Raw genomic sequence first — 15,273 nt, 5'->3', positions numbered from 1 at the left:
ATTTTTAATAAAATAATGGACAATGAACAAAATTAAATGATGGTATGTTAAATAAATAGTAAAATAAAAATAAGTAAATAATAATTAAAACAGGAAAGAACATGAAAAACATTCCTGAAAATAAAGAAATATACTGGGAATAAAACAAAATCAGAAAAATAAAATCAAAATACATTATAATAATTCCAAAGGGGATAAAATAAGATAGGGCCAAAATAATTTACAACATTGATATTATTCCAATAAAAAAATTAATGATAATAATAATAATAATAATAAATAGATAGATAGATAGATAGATAGATAGATAGATAGATAGATAGATAGATAGATAGATAGATAGATACTGTATTTATCCCGAGGGAAATTCAATTATCCAGTAGCATACAAAATACAAAACATACATTAAACTAAAATTAAAAACCCTAACCCTTAAAATAATTTTAAAAAAAAATAAAAAATAAAAAAAAAAAAATAAAATTATAAAAAATAAAATAAAATAAAATAAAAAATAAAATGAAATAAAATTAACTTATAACCCAGTATAACTACAAAAACTAAAAACCACGCACCAAAATCTGAATTAAAAATAACTGAAAACTGAAAACTCGTATTAACGACTGGAAGAGAAGACCCTGAAGGCAGCAGTGACCGTTGATATTTTATGAAGATTGTTTTTGTTTTTTTCGACGACTCGACTGAAATAGTTGTTGTTTAAATCTTGTTGTTTGCTCCGAGAAGAAAACAGAGACAGACAGACAGAGAGAAATAAAAGCTTTTAGTCATTCTAAAGATGGAGAATAAAGAAGAGCGGTTGGACCCCGTCCGGACTTTCACCATCATCAGTTTGAGGTTGGATCCGGAAACATGGCGAGAGTTTGTTTCAGAGAGAGACAACCAGTTGATCTTCAACAGGTTCCTCAGCGCTCAGGATAACTGCAACCTGTTCATCTGGAAGCAGCAGCAGCAGACACAGTCCGTCCTCTCCGTCAGCCTCCACTTCCCCGAAAATGTCCACACCAAAGTCATCTGTGTGTCCAAGAAGAACCACGAAGTCATCACCAAAGAAAATGCCACAAGTATTTTAATGATTCAAGAAGTTCCAGGAGGAGACACCTTCAGCTACAGCGTCACTGTCATTGAGGAGGTACAGTGGCTAATATATAATATAATATATAACTTATATAATAACAATGCTACCTGCACATTATACATAATATAATAATAATACCTGTAAAATATAGATAATATTATAATAATAATACCTGTAAAATATAGATAATATAATAATAATAATACCTGTAAAATATAGATAATATTATAATAATAATAATACCTGCACATTATACATAATATAATAATAATACCTGTAAAATATAGATACTATAATAATAATAATACCTGTAAAATATAGATAATATAATAATAATAATAATAATAATAATAATACCTGCACATTATACATAATATAATAATAATACCTGTAAAATATAGATAATATAATAATAATAATAATAATAATAATAATAATAATACCTGCACATTATACATAATATAATAATAATACCTGTAAAATATAGATACTATAATAATAATAATACCTGTAAAATATAGATAATATAATAATAATAATACCTGCACATTATACATAATATAATAATAATACCTGTAAAATATAGATGATATAATAATAATAATACCTGTAAAATATAGATAATATTATAATAATAATAATAAATTACCTGCACATTATACATAATATAATAATAATACCTGTAAAATATAGATAATATAATAATAATAATAATAATAATAATAATACCTGCACATTATAGATAACATCATAATAATAATAATAATACCTGTAAAATATAGATAATATAATAATGCTACAAGTAAAATATAATGTTAGATAATATAAGATCAGGCTAACTGACAATTATAGCTAATTTAAGATAATAATTACTATAAATTATGGCTCATTTAAACTAAGGCTTAATTGAAAATATGGTTAATTTAAACTTTTACACAAGTTATGGTCAATGTCTGACGGAGCGCCACCTGCAGGACGTTCAGGCTGTAACTAACAGCTAAAGGTTGAAGGCTTGTCCTCTCTCCCCTCAGGTGATCTGCCCGTTGCTTGGCAACCTGGAGATGAACAGCAGCTACGAGGCGGGCGTGGCTGAGGAGGCTCTGAGGACCATGAAAAGACTGAAAAATGCAGCGCTGGTGATGAAGGCTCAGATAGAGGGACTGACACATCTGTCTCTTCCTGACGCTCTCCGTGGCGACGCTGTCCACGACGAAGGGCGGTATGTTGATGTCGTCCAGCTGAGCCTTTGTCTGTGTTTGATGTCATACATGAGGGTATTATTTATGAGTATGATGTTACTTAAGAGCAAGAGAGAACAACTGTCTCCGGCATTAATGTCTTTCTTCATCATCTGTGAGGTGAAAACATCAGATCTCCACAGTCAGAGGACGTAAAAGCGTGTCCTGCTCATAAAGTTCAGTTATAAAATCCCACAGTGCACCACACAGCGTCTCTCCTGCACGGCTGCTGACAGCGCAGGTAAAAGAGAGCTTCTTCTTCTCTCCTCTAACAGGAAGCTGTCAGACGTGCACAAGCTCCTCCATGCCTGTGATTCGTCGATCATAGAGTGGGCGGAGCTCGTGTCAGAGTTCCTGCAGCGAGACTCAAGTCAGCCGATTCTGGACGGACGCAAACCGCTTCCCACAGAGGAGTTTAACTTCTGGAAGAACAGACTGAAGAACCTGAACTTCATCCAGCAACAGGTGATGATGTCACTAAGCATCGTAAAGGTCCAGAGTTTGGGATTTAGTGCCATCTAGTGACGTCGCTTCACCACGAAGGAGAAACTACATCTACAAACTACATTCTGGGCTACTGTAGAAACATGCCTGTGGTATGTGTAGATAAAAATAGCTCATTCTAAGGTAACAAAAACACAACCGCCTTGTTTCTACAGTAGCCCAGAACGGACAAACATCTGCAAATACAATCTAAATCTAAATCCCACACACTGGAACTTTAGATGACGTTTACTGGCCTTTCAATGCAGGTCACACTTCAGTTGTCAGATCTTCTTTCACTGTTCAAACAGTTACTACAGCTCCTTTCAGCACTTTCTTTCTCTTCAGTCCTGTGCGTGTCTATATGGACAGTAATAACCTCAGCATTTATATTTGTTTGTCAGATAAATGTTGCAGCTGTTAACCGTTGTTTGTTGTTGTGGTTCAGTTGATGAGCAGCAGAGCCAAACAGCTGGGGTCCATCGTTCAGACGGCAGAGAGCGTCTACTGGGCCACTCTGACAGACATTTACAGAGACGTCCAGGAAGGTAGAAATAATAATAATAATAATAATAATACCTCATACAAACCCCTGAAACCCCTCTGAGCTCTCTGACATCCTCCTCCCAGCTCTGAAGGAGGCTGAAGATGTGACTCTGAGCCTGAACTCTCTGCAGAAGCAGCTGGAGGAGGTGGAGCAGATGGAGTACAAGCAGGTACAGATGTTTAATGTGTGTGAGCAGCTTTACACTCACCATGGACACAGACACATAGATGCCATATTGACCCGGCAAGACTGGCCTGTAAACAAATACAGTAAACCGGGGAGCTGCATTTTTCTTCATAAAAAGCACTAGAACGTTTACTGTCTTTGTTTACAGGTCAGTCTGTTGACTTACGATCCAGCGGCCAATGTGGCGTCTGTGTATATATGTCTATGATACTCACTGCTGCAAGTCTGTGGAATTATCACTCTGTGGCTGTCTGTGATTGGCAGCTGGAGGCCAACATGGCGGCTGTGATGGAGGAGGTGCGTCTGGTGTGGATCAGGTCCGAGTCCTACTGTAGACCTTCCAGGATGGTGGTCCTGCTGCAGGAGATCTGCAACCTCTTCATACAGATGGTGTGTGTGTGTTTGTGTGCGTGTGTGTGTGTGTGTGTTTGTGTGTGTGTGTCATCAAACCTTTATCTTCTTCTTCTGCCGCTGCAGAGCAGGAAGTTCCTGTGTGGGGAGGAAGTGATGCGTGGTCTGGTGTCGAACCCTGCTCTGGTCCATCGTGATGTCAGCCTGGTGATCCGAACTCTGCTCAGCTTCCGAGAGGCATACTTACAGTGCAAGACTCAGCTGGAGAACCAGAGCCAGGTAGAGCTACAGACCACATGAGATGTTTGAGTCTAATTATTGATTTTACTTGGTGAGCTTTGCTGCTGAGCCTTATGGGTACTGTAGTACTGAGGCTGCTTAAATCTTGTTCTGGTGTGAGAGCTGTCAATTAACTTTGGCGTGGAGCGAGACCTCCTGAAACAGAGGATCTCAGTCTGGTTCCAGTGAACCAGTGACAGCAGCACACAGCGTAGGTCCATCAATGATTGTATCGCAGTTCTTTGATTGACCTCCGCTGTCCACCATCGCTACGGTTACGCTCAGTCCTTGCCTTGCTGGCTACCAATGCCACTGCTAGTGCCAGAGTAGATCAGCCTGATCGTCAATGTGTGATTGGCTACTTAGCTGTGTCAGGACTTGAGCAACTGTAACATCGATGCTTAATTAGTAATTGCATAGTTTTAATGACATTTCAATGACAAGCTGTTGGCAGGAATACTCTGTGTGTGAGAAAGTGAACTGTTGACACTCTGACAGCAGGATGGAGTCACACAGACCTGGGACGTTCCTCTACACCTGGTCTTCAAACACCTGGACAACTTCCTCACACAGCTGCATAGCATCCGGGTACACACACACACACACACACACACACACACACACACGGTGCTGCACTTATTACTAGTTCAATAATTTGGACCCCGTCAGCTGTTACCGGAGCAGTTTAAGAGGTCAGACGACTACAGCAGACAGACAGACAGACAGACAGACAGACAGACAGACAGACAGGATAGCTCAGCCACTTGTAGCTGCGGTGCAGAGACGGTCGACAGCCTGCAGAGGAACCTCCAGTGGAGAGCAACAAGGGAGGAACTGAGATAGAGACAGTTCCTTTATCAGCAGATCAAACTCTCCTTGAATACAATATTTCAGTGAGAGGACCACAGAATTACTCCGTCACATATTGTGAATTTCACAATTTGATCTCTCAGGAGAGTGGAGACGTTGTTAGTTGCAAAACTTCAGTCAGCAGATTCATAAATGTAGAATCGGACGATCGACCAGTTAATGGTACATTTAGATCCATCCAGGGGTCTGTGTACCGATGTAGTCGCATCTATAAGGACAAAACTGATTTCTGACTTGTATCAGTAAATATTTGTACCCCTAGTCTCCAGTTTACAGGGTCACTGGTTAAACTGAAACACTGGTGGTGGTGAACTGGGATAATGAGGGAATAATGAGTTGGGTATCATAAAATCAAATAATAGTACCTGAGAATTGTACTTCAGTAATTGAGTAAATGTACTTTCTACCACTGAGCATCTGCAGTACTTTGAGTCTAGTTTGTGTTTGTCGTTATTCCTCTGTCCTCCTGCAGGAGGCGTTTTGTGTCGTTCTGCAGTATAATCAGGTGGATCAGACCGTCCTGTCTGGTGTCAACGGCAGGATGTGGACTGATGCGGTTCAGGGCGTGTATGAGGACTTCCTGAGTCATGTGACGGTTCTGTCTGAGTGTAAATGTGACCCCACCGACCCCGACGACCAGGTGACAGTCAGCTAATGTGTGTGAGGAACTTCCTGTTTGAACCTGAGCTGTATGTGACTCCTCCTCCTCTTTCTCCCAGAGCTCCAGGTTGCACCTGGATCAGTTTCAGGATCAGATGTTGGACCTGGACAGACAGCTGGGGTCCGTCCTCAGCAGAGCCTTTGAGAACTGTTGCGACTTCTTGTCTGCTTCAAAGGTACCGGTCTACAGATCTACCACAGTCCAGCAGCTGCAGGGAACACCGTTTCCCGATTTTGGTTTTCACATTTCCGTTGGCCACACAGCACACTGACCGTAGAGGAGCTCTGGTCTGATCTGGTCTGTGTTTCAGCTGGTGGAGATGTTCGAGTTCGTGCTGGACCGTCCTCTGATCCAGGATCAGCTGCATCCTCAACTGATCCGCCTGGTGGAGCTTGTCCTGATGGAATTGGACCAGATTGAGGTGCTGTTCTACTGTCAGAGAGATAAACCAGAGACATTCAGCAGGTTCACTCCGACCGCTGCAGCCGGACTCTGCTGGACTCAACAGCTCAAACGGAGAACTGAAAACACTCTGGAGAACTACAGGAAGGTCGAATACCTGTAAGAACCAGAACACACACACAGCGAGGTCTCCTGGCTGGTTTAGACAATTAATCGTACGCTCAAGTATGCTGGAGAGATAGATAATCACGATCCAGTCTGCACCTGTACTCAGTTGCTGTGTTGGGTTCAGGTACCTGGACTCAGTCTTTAATGACAGTCTGTGTTGTGTTCAGGTGTATGGGCTCAGCTAAGTCCCAGTTGGTCCAGCAGAGAGCCCAGCAGATTTTGGACCTCCTGCAGGACTTCAGAGACCAACTGAGGACTGACTGCAGCTGCCAGCTGGACTCAGACTGTGCGTTCATCCTTCAACAACCTCTGATACAACAAAAACAGCAAGGCATGCTGGGAGTGAACTGCAGCCACAAGGTCAGAATAAATCCACAAATGGTTTGATTAAGAGGAGCTGGAGAGTTACCTGTCTGCAGGAGCTCATATAATTGGCTGTTACTGACTGATGTCACTGTTACGGTCAGTAACGTGGTGTCCCCCAGAGAAAGATAAAACTTGGGTTGACCTGCAGAGTCTTTTATATAATTCAGATAATAAACGCAGACCAGCTTTTAAAATCAGACAGAAAAAAGGCTTAATATTAAAAAAATAATAATAAATAATTCTACATGTTAACAAAGTCATAATTTAAAAATTAGATAAAAGATTTTATTTGAGAAGTTTGAATAATCACGCACATCCTCACTTTTGAAATTCTGTCATTTAATCTCGCTAGTCAACAGCAGAAATACTACTAGTGTGTTAAATTCATTATTTTATTTCATTAATGAACAACGCTGGTTAATGTGGTCTTTCTGTGCCACCCGCCACTAGCCGGTCATATAGCCCCCGCAGACAGCACCCCCCGTCCCTGCACTAATGCCACCAGTGGTTTTAAGAGTCTGCTTTGTCCCAGTTTAGAAGTTGTAGTCCTAACATTTGGTTACTCACAGGAAGCACTGAGAAACTGTCAGCCTCGCTGTATATGTTTACTGACAGTTAGCCAACGTAGCATCGGCTTACCTGCTCCCTGAAAGCTGTAAGATTATCCTCTGGGACTTCACATCATCGCCGATAATGTCATCTACACTTTGTGGCTCACATCACAAATAAAACCTCTAAGGGCATGATGTATCAGGTTATCTCACAACCATGAATCAGCCCTGAGAGTGATTTCTCTCTTTATCTCATAAGATGAACAGCGTCTTCATTTTCTTCACAATCATTGTTGACTTTGTCAGCTCAAAGTTATTGTCCATATGTTTTCCATTTCAGTAGCATCCCAACGCATTGACTGAATATTGAATGATGTAAATCTGATAATGGAACAAACTGCTCCGCATATAATGTGTGTAACGGGATATAGCGGGTAGTAACAGAGTGTTTACAACCTTTAAAACTTCACTGTTTTCTGAGCGTTTTCTTACTTTTAGACTAGTCGATTACTCTAAATTTAAATTTCCGATTAAACAACCGTGAAATTATTCGCCAGTTTTCAGTTTCAACCTATGAACTTTGATGTTTTTAAATGTTGTGACTTTAACATTGTCCACAAAATATTTTGTTGTGTTCTTCTCCAAATGTCATATTTTGAATGTTTTCTGAACATCATTAAACTGTCTTATTTGTCTTACTTATACTGTATTGTTTAGAGCCTACATTGATTAAATAACTTGAAAATCTTGTAAAGGGAGAATGGACACTTGTTGCTCTGGGTTGTATCTAGATTATCTCCTCATACACGCCTGGAACACATTTCTAAACAATGTGTGTGTGTGTGTGTGTGTGTGTGTGTGTGTGTGTGTGTGTGTGTGTGTGTGTGTGTGTGTGTGTGTGCAGCTGGAAGCGGTGCTGAGGGAGCTCAGGTATGTGAGCAGAGAGAGAGATGTGGAGCTCCTCCCCCACGCTGCTCGGCTCTTCACAGTCAGAGAAGACGTCACTCAGAGCCGCCTGAGCCTGGGTCACATGGTGTCCTGCTACAACCAGGTACCCTCACACACAGACGGCACTGTGGTCCTGAAGCTGACAGGTCCAGGTGAAGGTGAAAGTCGTGTGACAGACTGTGTTCCTCCTTCAGGTGATCAGTGACGCCCTGCAGGTGGAGCTTCCTCTGATCCAGGACCAGCAGCAGGAGCTGTACCGGGCTCTGTCAGAACTGCAGAGGAACACCTGGAGCTGTGAAGGTGATACATAACATGACACATCACAACGTGTCTCAGCTGAATGTGTTTCATTGTTTTCTGCTGGAACTGGTCTGGTTGTTCTGCGAGCGACCACACACTGTATAATAAACGGTCCGTGTTGGTGACGTTCCCCCATTGGTTTGTGATGAGGCGTTGTGAAGCTCAGTGTGGTCGGCTCTGGCCGTCGCCATCCCGGCAATCCTGACTCCTTATTGATTGCCTTATGGAGAATGACTCACTGCTGGAGCCAGCCTCAAGTGGACGTTACAGGAACTGCATGTTTTGGTACTTAAGTGTTGGCTTCATTTGCAGCCACAGAGGTCGCTGATTGTAGTGCCACTTCCATGTGAGCTTTAGTCGCCCTTTTACGATTTGGAAGGCCAACCGTATGGATTATTTTTAGACGATAGTTACCTGCTTCTTGTGGCTGATATGGTAAGATAACCGCTAATTTCAAACTTTTGTATCTTGAAACGCTTATAGCCTGTAATTTTTACACATGTGATGGTAATTAAGGCTCTCCTCTTTTCTAATCACAGCTGATCTTTCTAATAACCTTGTTGATTATGTGTTCATTGATCAGCGGGGTGTCTCTTCTTCAACAACAATGAAGGTAAAAAAAGGTTATTTGAGCTTCTGACGAGGTCACGTAGGAGGCATTCCCATAGTGAGACACTCACTTATGCTAGTCAGAGAACCAGGATTATATTCATAACCTCAAGATTGTGAGCGAGGCGTCCAAAAGAGGCTTTGAACAGAGAAGCTGAGCGAACTCCATGAGCGAGACTGTGAATATCTGATACTGTGTGATTATATTAATGACAGGTTACTGTTGGTGTGTGTGTGTGTGTGTGTGTGTGTTCAGGTGTGCAGCACCTGGTGGAGCAGCGGAGAGAGAGTGTGTTAATCTTCCACTCCACAGTGAGCAAAGCCAGAAACAACATGGACGCCATGACAAACATCATACAGGTTAGTCTGACCTCTGACCTTCAACTCTTTCTCTCTCAGGAGGAGGATGTTAATGATCATATGAACTTGTGGCCAATCAACAAATATCTGTGAAGAGTTTGGTTTCAGGACTGGAGTCTGGATCTGTGTGTTTCTGCACCTGCAGGGCTGGGCGGAGCTTCACCTGCTGCAGCGCTCAGGTGACTTACTGCTGGAGGGCGGAGCTACAGGGGAGAGCTACAGACAAATCAGAGAGGAGGGACAAGAGCTGCTCAAGTTAACACAGGTAACCACAGATAACACCTGAGGGGGTGGAGCAGAAGGAGGAGAGTCTGGTCCTGATGTGATTCTGGTTCTCAGGTGAACAGGAGTCTGTACGGAGCGGAGGACTCCTTCGAGTCCTGGATCAGGTATCTGGACCACATTGATGACAAGGTCCAGGACGCACTCTTCCAGCTACTGCTCAGATCACTGCACTCACTGTCTGACTACATGAGCCCACAGGTACACACACCTCGAAACCTTAAATCCTTTCTTTACTGTGCTCCACTGCGTCTCTTTACTGCGCTCTACTGCATCTCTTTACTGCACTCTACTGCGTCTCTTTACTGCGCTCTACTGCGTCTCTTTACTGCGCTCTACTGCGTCTCTTTACTGCGCTCTACTGCGTCTCTTTACTGCGCTCTACTGTGACTCTTTACTGAACTCTACTGCGTCCCTTTACTCGATTACTGTGTCCCTTTACTGCACTCTACTGCGTCCCTTTACTGCGCTCTACTGCGTCTCTTTACTGCGCTCTACTGCGTCCCTTTACTGCGCTCTACTGCGTCTCTTTACTGCGCTCTACTGCGTCCCTTTACTGCGCTCTACTGCGTCTCTTTACTGTACTCCACTGCGTCTCTTCACTGCACTCTACTGCGTCCCTTTACTGCGCTCTACTGCGTCTCTTTACTGCACTCGTCCCTTTTGCTCTCTTTACTCTTACTGTGTCTCTTTACTGTACTCTACTGCGTCTCTTTACTGCACTCTACTGCGTCCCTTTACTGCGCTCTACTGCGTCTCTTTACTGCGCTCTACTGTGTCTCTTTACTGCACTCTACTGCGTCTCTTTACTGCGCTCTACTGCGTCTCTTTACTGCGCTCTACTGCGTCTCTTTACTGCACTCTACTCGTCCCTTTACTGCACTCTACTGTTCTTTTACTGCACTCTACTTGTCTTTTACTGGCCTACTGCGTCTCTTTACTCGTTACTGTGTCTCTTTACTGTACTCTACTGCGTCCCTTTACTGCCTCTACTCGTCCCTTTACTGCGCTCTACTCTCTTTACTGCGCTCTACTGTGTCCCTTTACTGCACTCTACTGCGTCCCTTTTCTCCCCTTTACTCCCTCTTTTTTTTCCCCTTTTTTTCTTTTTTTTTTTTTTTTTTTAAAAAGAGGGGGGGGGTTTGGAGTTGAGTCTGCAGTTAGAGGAAACAGGAAGTGTGTTTGAGCCGTCAGTGGGCGACGGCCTCTCTGACCTCCTGAAGAACATCATCAGTGACATCTACACAGCAGCCAGTCTGCCACCCAGGATCTCTGTGAGTCACCAAGGCAACTACCAGGTGACTGTGACATCACACATTCAGTTCTTTCCAGACTGCAGGTAGAGAAACATTTCTGATATACCTGTCTGTCTGTCTGTCTGTCTGTCTCTCAGGTGTCTCTGCAGCAGTGTCCAGAACTCTCAGCGTTGGAACAGGAAGTGATGCATCGCCTGCTGCAGGTGAGAGAGGAGGCAGAGCGTCTGAGGGTGGGGCTGGACAGGTACTCGTACCTGTGGCAGAGCGACAGGCTGGTGGTGCTGCAGGAGTTCCTGACCTACAGCAGACGGCTGGGACCTGAGGAGCTGGATGCTGCAGAGGCCCCGCCCACCCTGAAGGACTTCTGGAGGGAGGTGAGACACACCTGTCTAGGTGTTTTACTGCAGTATTGTTTTATAGTAAATATTGCTGTGGTGCATCGTGGGTAGAGACCCTGCTCTCGACAAGTGTTGGTCAGGTTTGTCACACCTGTGCTGGCTGATGTTGCTGAGTCATCACTGTGACCTCACCTGTTTCAGATCGAGTCACTCCACAGTCTGAGCAGGGAGGTTGCTGACCTGGATGATATCATTGTTCTGCACAGCTGGCTGCAGGTTGACCTCCGACCCTTCAGAGACTCCCTGCTGTCAATCATCTACGATTGGACACACATGTACACAAATTACCTGCTGGACTCAGTCAGCAACAGGTAAACTCACCTGAGACCTGCTAGACTCAGTCAGACACAGGTAAACTCACCTGAGATCTCTCTTGTGTGTGTGTGTGTGTGTGTGTGTGTGTGTGTGTGTGTGCGCGCAGTCTGCAGCAGGTGACTCAGTGTGCTGGCGGCGATGAAGAGTCTTCCTGTTCCTCCAGTTTCCCTCTGACAGAAACCATCATCTTGCTGGAAGCTGCAGGGGTCCAGCTGCCTGAACACCTGTCGGCACAGCTACAGGTAGTGACATCACTCTGACATCACTCTGTTTTTTGTTGTTATAGCTAGCTTTAGAATCGGCCGTGAATACATCACAATACAGGGTTACAATTCAATATATTGTGATAAATTGGGATAATGAACGTGTGTATTTGTATTTATCACAGTCGCTGTAACATCCAACATCAGAGCCTGTTTACAACACCACCACCTAGTGGTTGGGAGTTAAAAAACACAACATTTATATATATAAATAAAACAAAATATCTCAATATAATATGACTACTGCACCGTATCTCACCTGTTGTGACTGTTTCAGTCTGTAGTCTTCCAAACACTCATACTCACATTAAAGGTCCAGTGTGGAGGGATTTAGTATCATCTAACTAGTTGTAGATTGTAGATAAACCTTCACTTCACCCTGACAGTGGATTCATGAGCACAATGTAGTTAATAATGTTAATAATAATAATAATAATACTAATAATAATATACTAATAATAATGTGTTTCTTTGTTTCAGTGTTGATGGGCTGAAGAGGAGACGTCTGAATAATTAATTCATTATTCCATCTGATCATTCAAAGTTCAGAAGTTGAGTTCATTGATCAACCGAATTTATTAAATGTTTCTGAATAAATGTATCACGGCTGAAGCTGCTTCGAACTGTTTTATGTTATCGTCACCGTTTGGTTGGCATTGTCTTTAAATGGAGGGGAAAATATCAGGTTTCAAAAATATCCACGTAGACAAGTTCACAGAGTCTGAAGTGCAACAATCTCAATTTTAGGACTTAATATGTCTTAAATACAACTTTACAATAGTTTCCAATAAATTAGAGGAGAATTTGAGAAAACTAGAAAAACAACAACAAAAAAGTAACAAATCAAAAGAACTAAAAAATAGAAAATATTGTGAATGACGAGTTGAAAAGAAAAACTGAGATTGACATAGAAACACTAGACTAAGTTATATGCGTGGGGTGGGTGCCGACCGCAGCCGTAACAGTGTTATTATTTAAGGTATATTTAAGGGAAAACACAAACATATACAGTAAATATTAAATACTGGTCACTATTATTGCTGTCGCACTTTTATTATTTTTTATGTTCTTTGCAGGTGTATGTTCTGTGTGTAATTCAATTCAATTTTATTTGTATAGCGCCAATTCATAACAGAAGTTATCTCAGGACACTTTTCAAATAGAGCAGGTCTAGACCGAACTCCTTATAACATTATTTACAGAGACCCAACAGTACCACCATGAGCAAGCACTTGGCGACGGGGACAAGGAAAAACTGCCTGTTAAAAGGCAGAAACCTAGGACAGATCCTTTGGCTCTAGGTGGGTGGTCGTCTGCCTCGACCAAAGGTGTAAGGTGCTACAAATTTTTTTTTTACCACAAATTAATATAATATAATATATAATATATAAAGTAGGAATAAGTTCACTCTCATTGCTTCATACAGAAATGAAATATTCCCTTAAAAATGTCCTTAAAAGTTATTTGTGTTACTAAAGTTATATTTTTATTTTTTATTCAGGTTTTTTCCAAATACGATGTGTTTGGAGTGTGGGAGGAAACCGAAGCACTCGGAGGAAACCCACGCAGACACGGTGAGGACATGAAGACTCCACACAGAAAGAACTAGGCTGAACCCAGGACCGTATGTGTGGCCACAGTGTTAAACACTGAGGCACCGTGTCGCCCTATGCTGCACTGTGTTGCTTAGACATTGACCGCACTGAGTCAACACATTGTGCTGCTCTCCTGAGGAGTATTTTTTCATGGTGAACCATTTAGATGTAAGAGTTTTTCCAAATATGATGTCTTTGGAGTGTGGGAGGAAACCGAAGCACTCGGAGGAAACCCACGCAGACACAGGGAGAATTTTAGATGTCAACTGATGGGAGACCATCATCTACATACGGCTTTACGTGTATGATAGTCTTGTCATCCATCAAATAATCTGGCTGTGAGGATGATGATGTCTCTTCATCTGTAGATTGATGCACAGATGACTGGATGTTTTCCTCCGGGCAGTCTGGTGCCTCAAAGTCCTCTGGGTGTAGGGATGGTGGTTCCTCTGCTGCGACCTCTGGGGAAGCCTTGTTCTTTCCAAACGCCCTTTTTTTAATCCAGCAGCTGACCTTGTGATGTATGGGTTTGGCCTTTTTAAGCTCCATATTGGACTTTATAAGCTCCTGATTTGTTTCTTTTAGTTCTTCTTTTAACTTTGCAATCTGTCCATCCTGCTTGTTCACTAACCGGATGTAGTAGTTAAGTTTTTTCGTTTCAGTGACGGTGTTCGACTCTATGCGCTGAGTAAGTTTTTTTATCGTGCCTTGTTGAAACTGCTGGATTTTTTCATGATGCGAATTTCTTATTTTCTCACAGGAAACCATATGTTTATACAGAGGAACAGAGTTTTCACTGGCATCCACTGCCTTGTCATTATGAATGTATCGTTTTTTGAGCAAGAGGAGTCTTTTTTTTAATTTCTTGGGCTTATCAACAAGAGACACGCATCCCTGTATATCCTCCTCAAATCTTTTCTTAGTTGTTTGTAATATGGCGACGTTATCCTTTAGTGTGCTTAACTGAGGATCAGTACCTTTTACTCGTAATTTAAGGGTCTGTACTGTGTCTTTCAGGTCGCTAATTTGTCTGTTGGCCACATGAAGCTCTTCAGCCGTTTTTTTTAACATGTCGTCGACCACCCTTTTCTCGTCCTTCAGAGTCTGCTTTTCTTCTGTCTCTTGGCTGAGACATTGTTTTAAAATAGCACTGTTTTTCTGTTCCTTACTCAAACAGTCTATAATATCTTTCTTTTCCTTCTTTACAGCTGCTATCTCCTTTTTTCTACGTGCAATTTCTGTGTTCTTTTCTTCAAGGGTCTTCCTTAAGTTATTCACTGTCTCACGTAGGTTTTCCCTCCCTTCCAGGTCTTTGATCTTTTCTTTTAATTTCCGTATCTTCAACTCATAATCTTGCTCAAAGAGGGCTCTCTGATAATTTTCATCAGCCTTTCGTTTCTCTTCTTGTTCTGTTCTTCTTCTTATTTCTGCTTCTTTTGCCTTTAGGTCCTTTTCTAACTGGTCCACAACCTTTTTGTATTCTTCCTCCTTCTCAAGGTGCTCTTGCTTCAATTGTTTGACCTGGCACTGATGTTGTTGTGCCTTCTCTTCAAGCATACGGTCTCTGTTTTGGACAAACTCTGCCATCCTTTCTTCATCGGCAGCCTTAATGCTGACCATTTCTTCTTCAACTTCCTGTTTCCATTGTGCTAGTGTTTTCTCGTAGCGTTCCTGATCATCAGTCATCTTCTTTTCTAACCTTTCTTTTATCTCTAAATTGTTTTGATAACTGTTCTTTTTTGCTTTTATCAA

At 42.1% G+C, this 15,273-nt stretch overlaps 1 protein-coding gene across 1 annotated transcript; it reads left to right on the top strand.

Annotated features, from left to right (window-relative positions):
• Window positions 1–641: 641 nt before the first annotated feature.
• LOC127354932 (dynein axonemal heavy chain 17-like) lies at window positions 642–13,278 on the top strand. The gene is made up of 22 exons (XM_051385312.1): window positions 642–1,147; window positions 2,125–2,312; window positions 2,607–2,796; window positions 3,263–3,362; window positions 3,445–3,530; window positions 3,812–3,937; window positions 4,025–4,177; window positions 4,676–4,765; window positions 5,520–5,687; window positions 5,767–5,883; window positions 6,019–6,269; window positions 6,446–6,638; window positions 8,100–8,246; window positions 8,338–8,443; window positions 9,309–9,412; window positions 9,558–9,677; window positions 9,752–9,944; window positions 10,826–10,992; window positions 11,088–11,324; window positions 11,490–11,659; window positions 11,770–11,905; window positions 12,407–13,278. The coding sequence occupies exons 1-22, from the start codon at window positions 794–796 to the stop codon at window positions 12,410–12,412; spliced, it is 3,402 nt and encodes a 1,133-aa protein (XP_051241272.1). The 5' UTR covers window positions 642–793; the 3' UTR covers window positions 12,413–13,278.
• The last annotated feature ends 1,995 nt before the right edge of the window (window positions 13,279–15,273 follow it).

This window comes from Dicentrarchus labrax, unplaced genomic scaffold (assembly GCF_905237075.1).
Source record: "Dicentrarchus labrax unplaced genomic scaffold, dlabrax2021, whole genome shotgun sequence".
NCBI classification, from domain to species: domain Eukaryota; kingdom Metazoa; phylum Chordata; class Actinopteri; family Moronidae; genus Dicentrarchus; species Dicentrarchus labrax.
The sequence above is the reverse complement of the archived record's forward strand: the minus strand, read 5'-3'. Positions and strand labels throughout refer to the sequence as shown.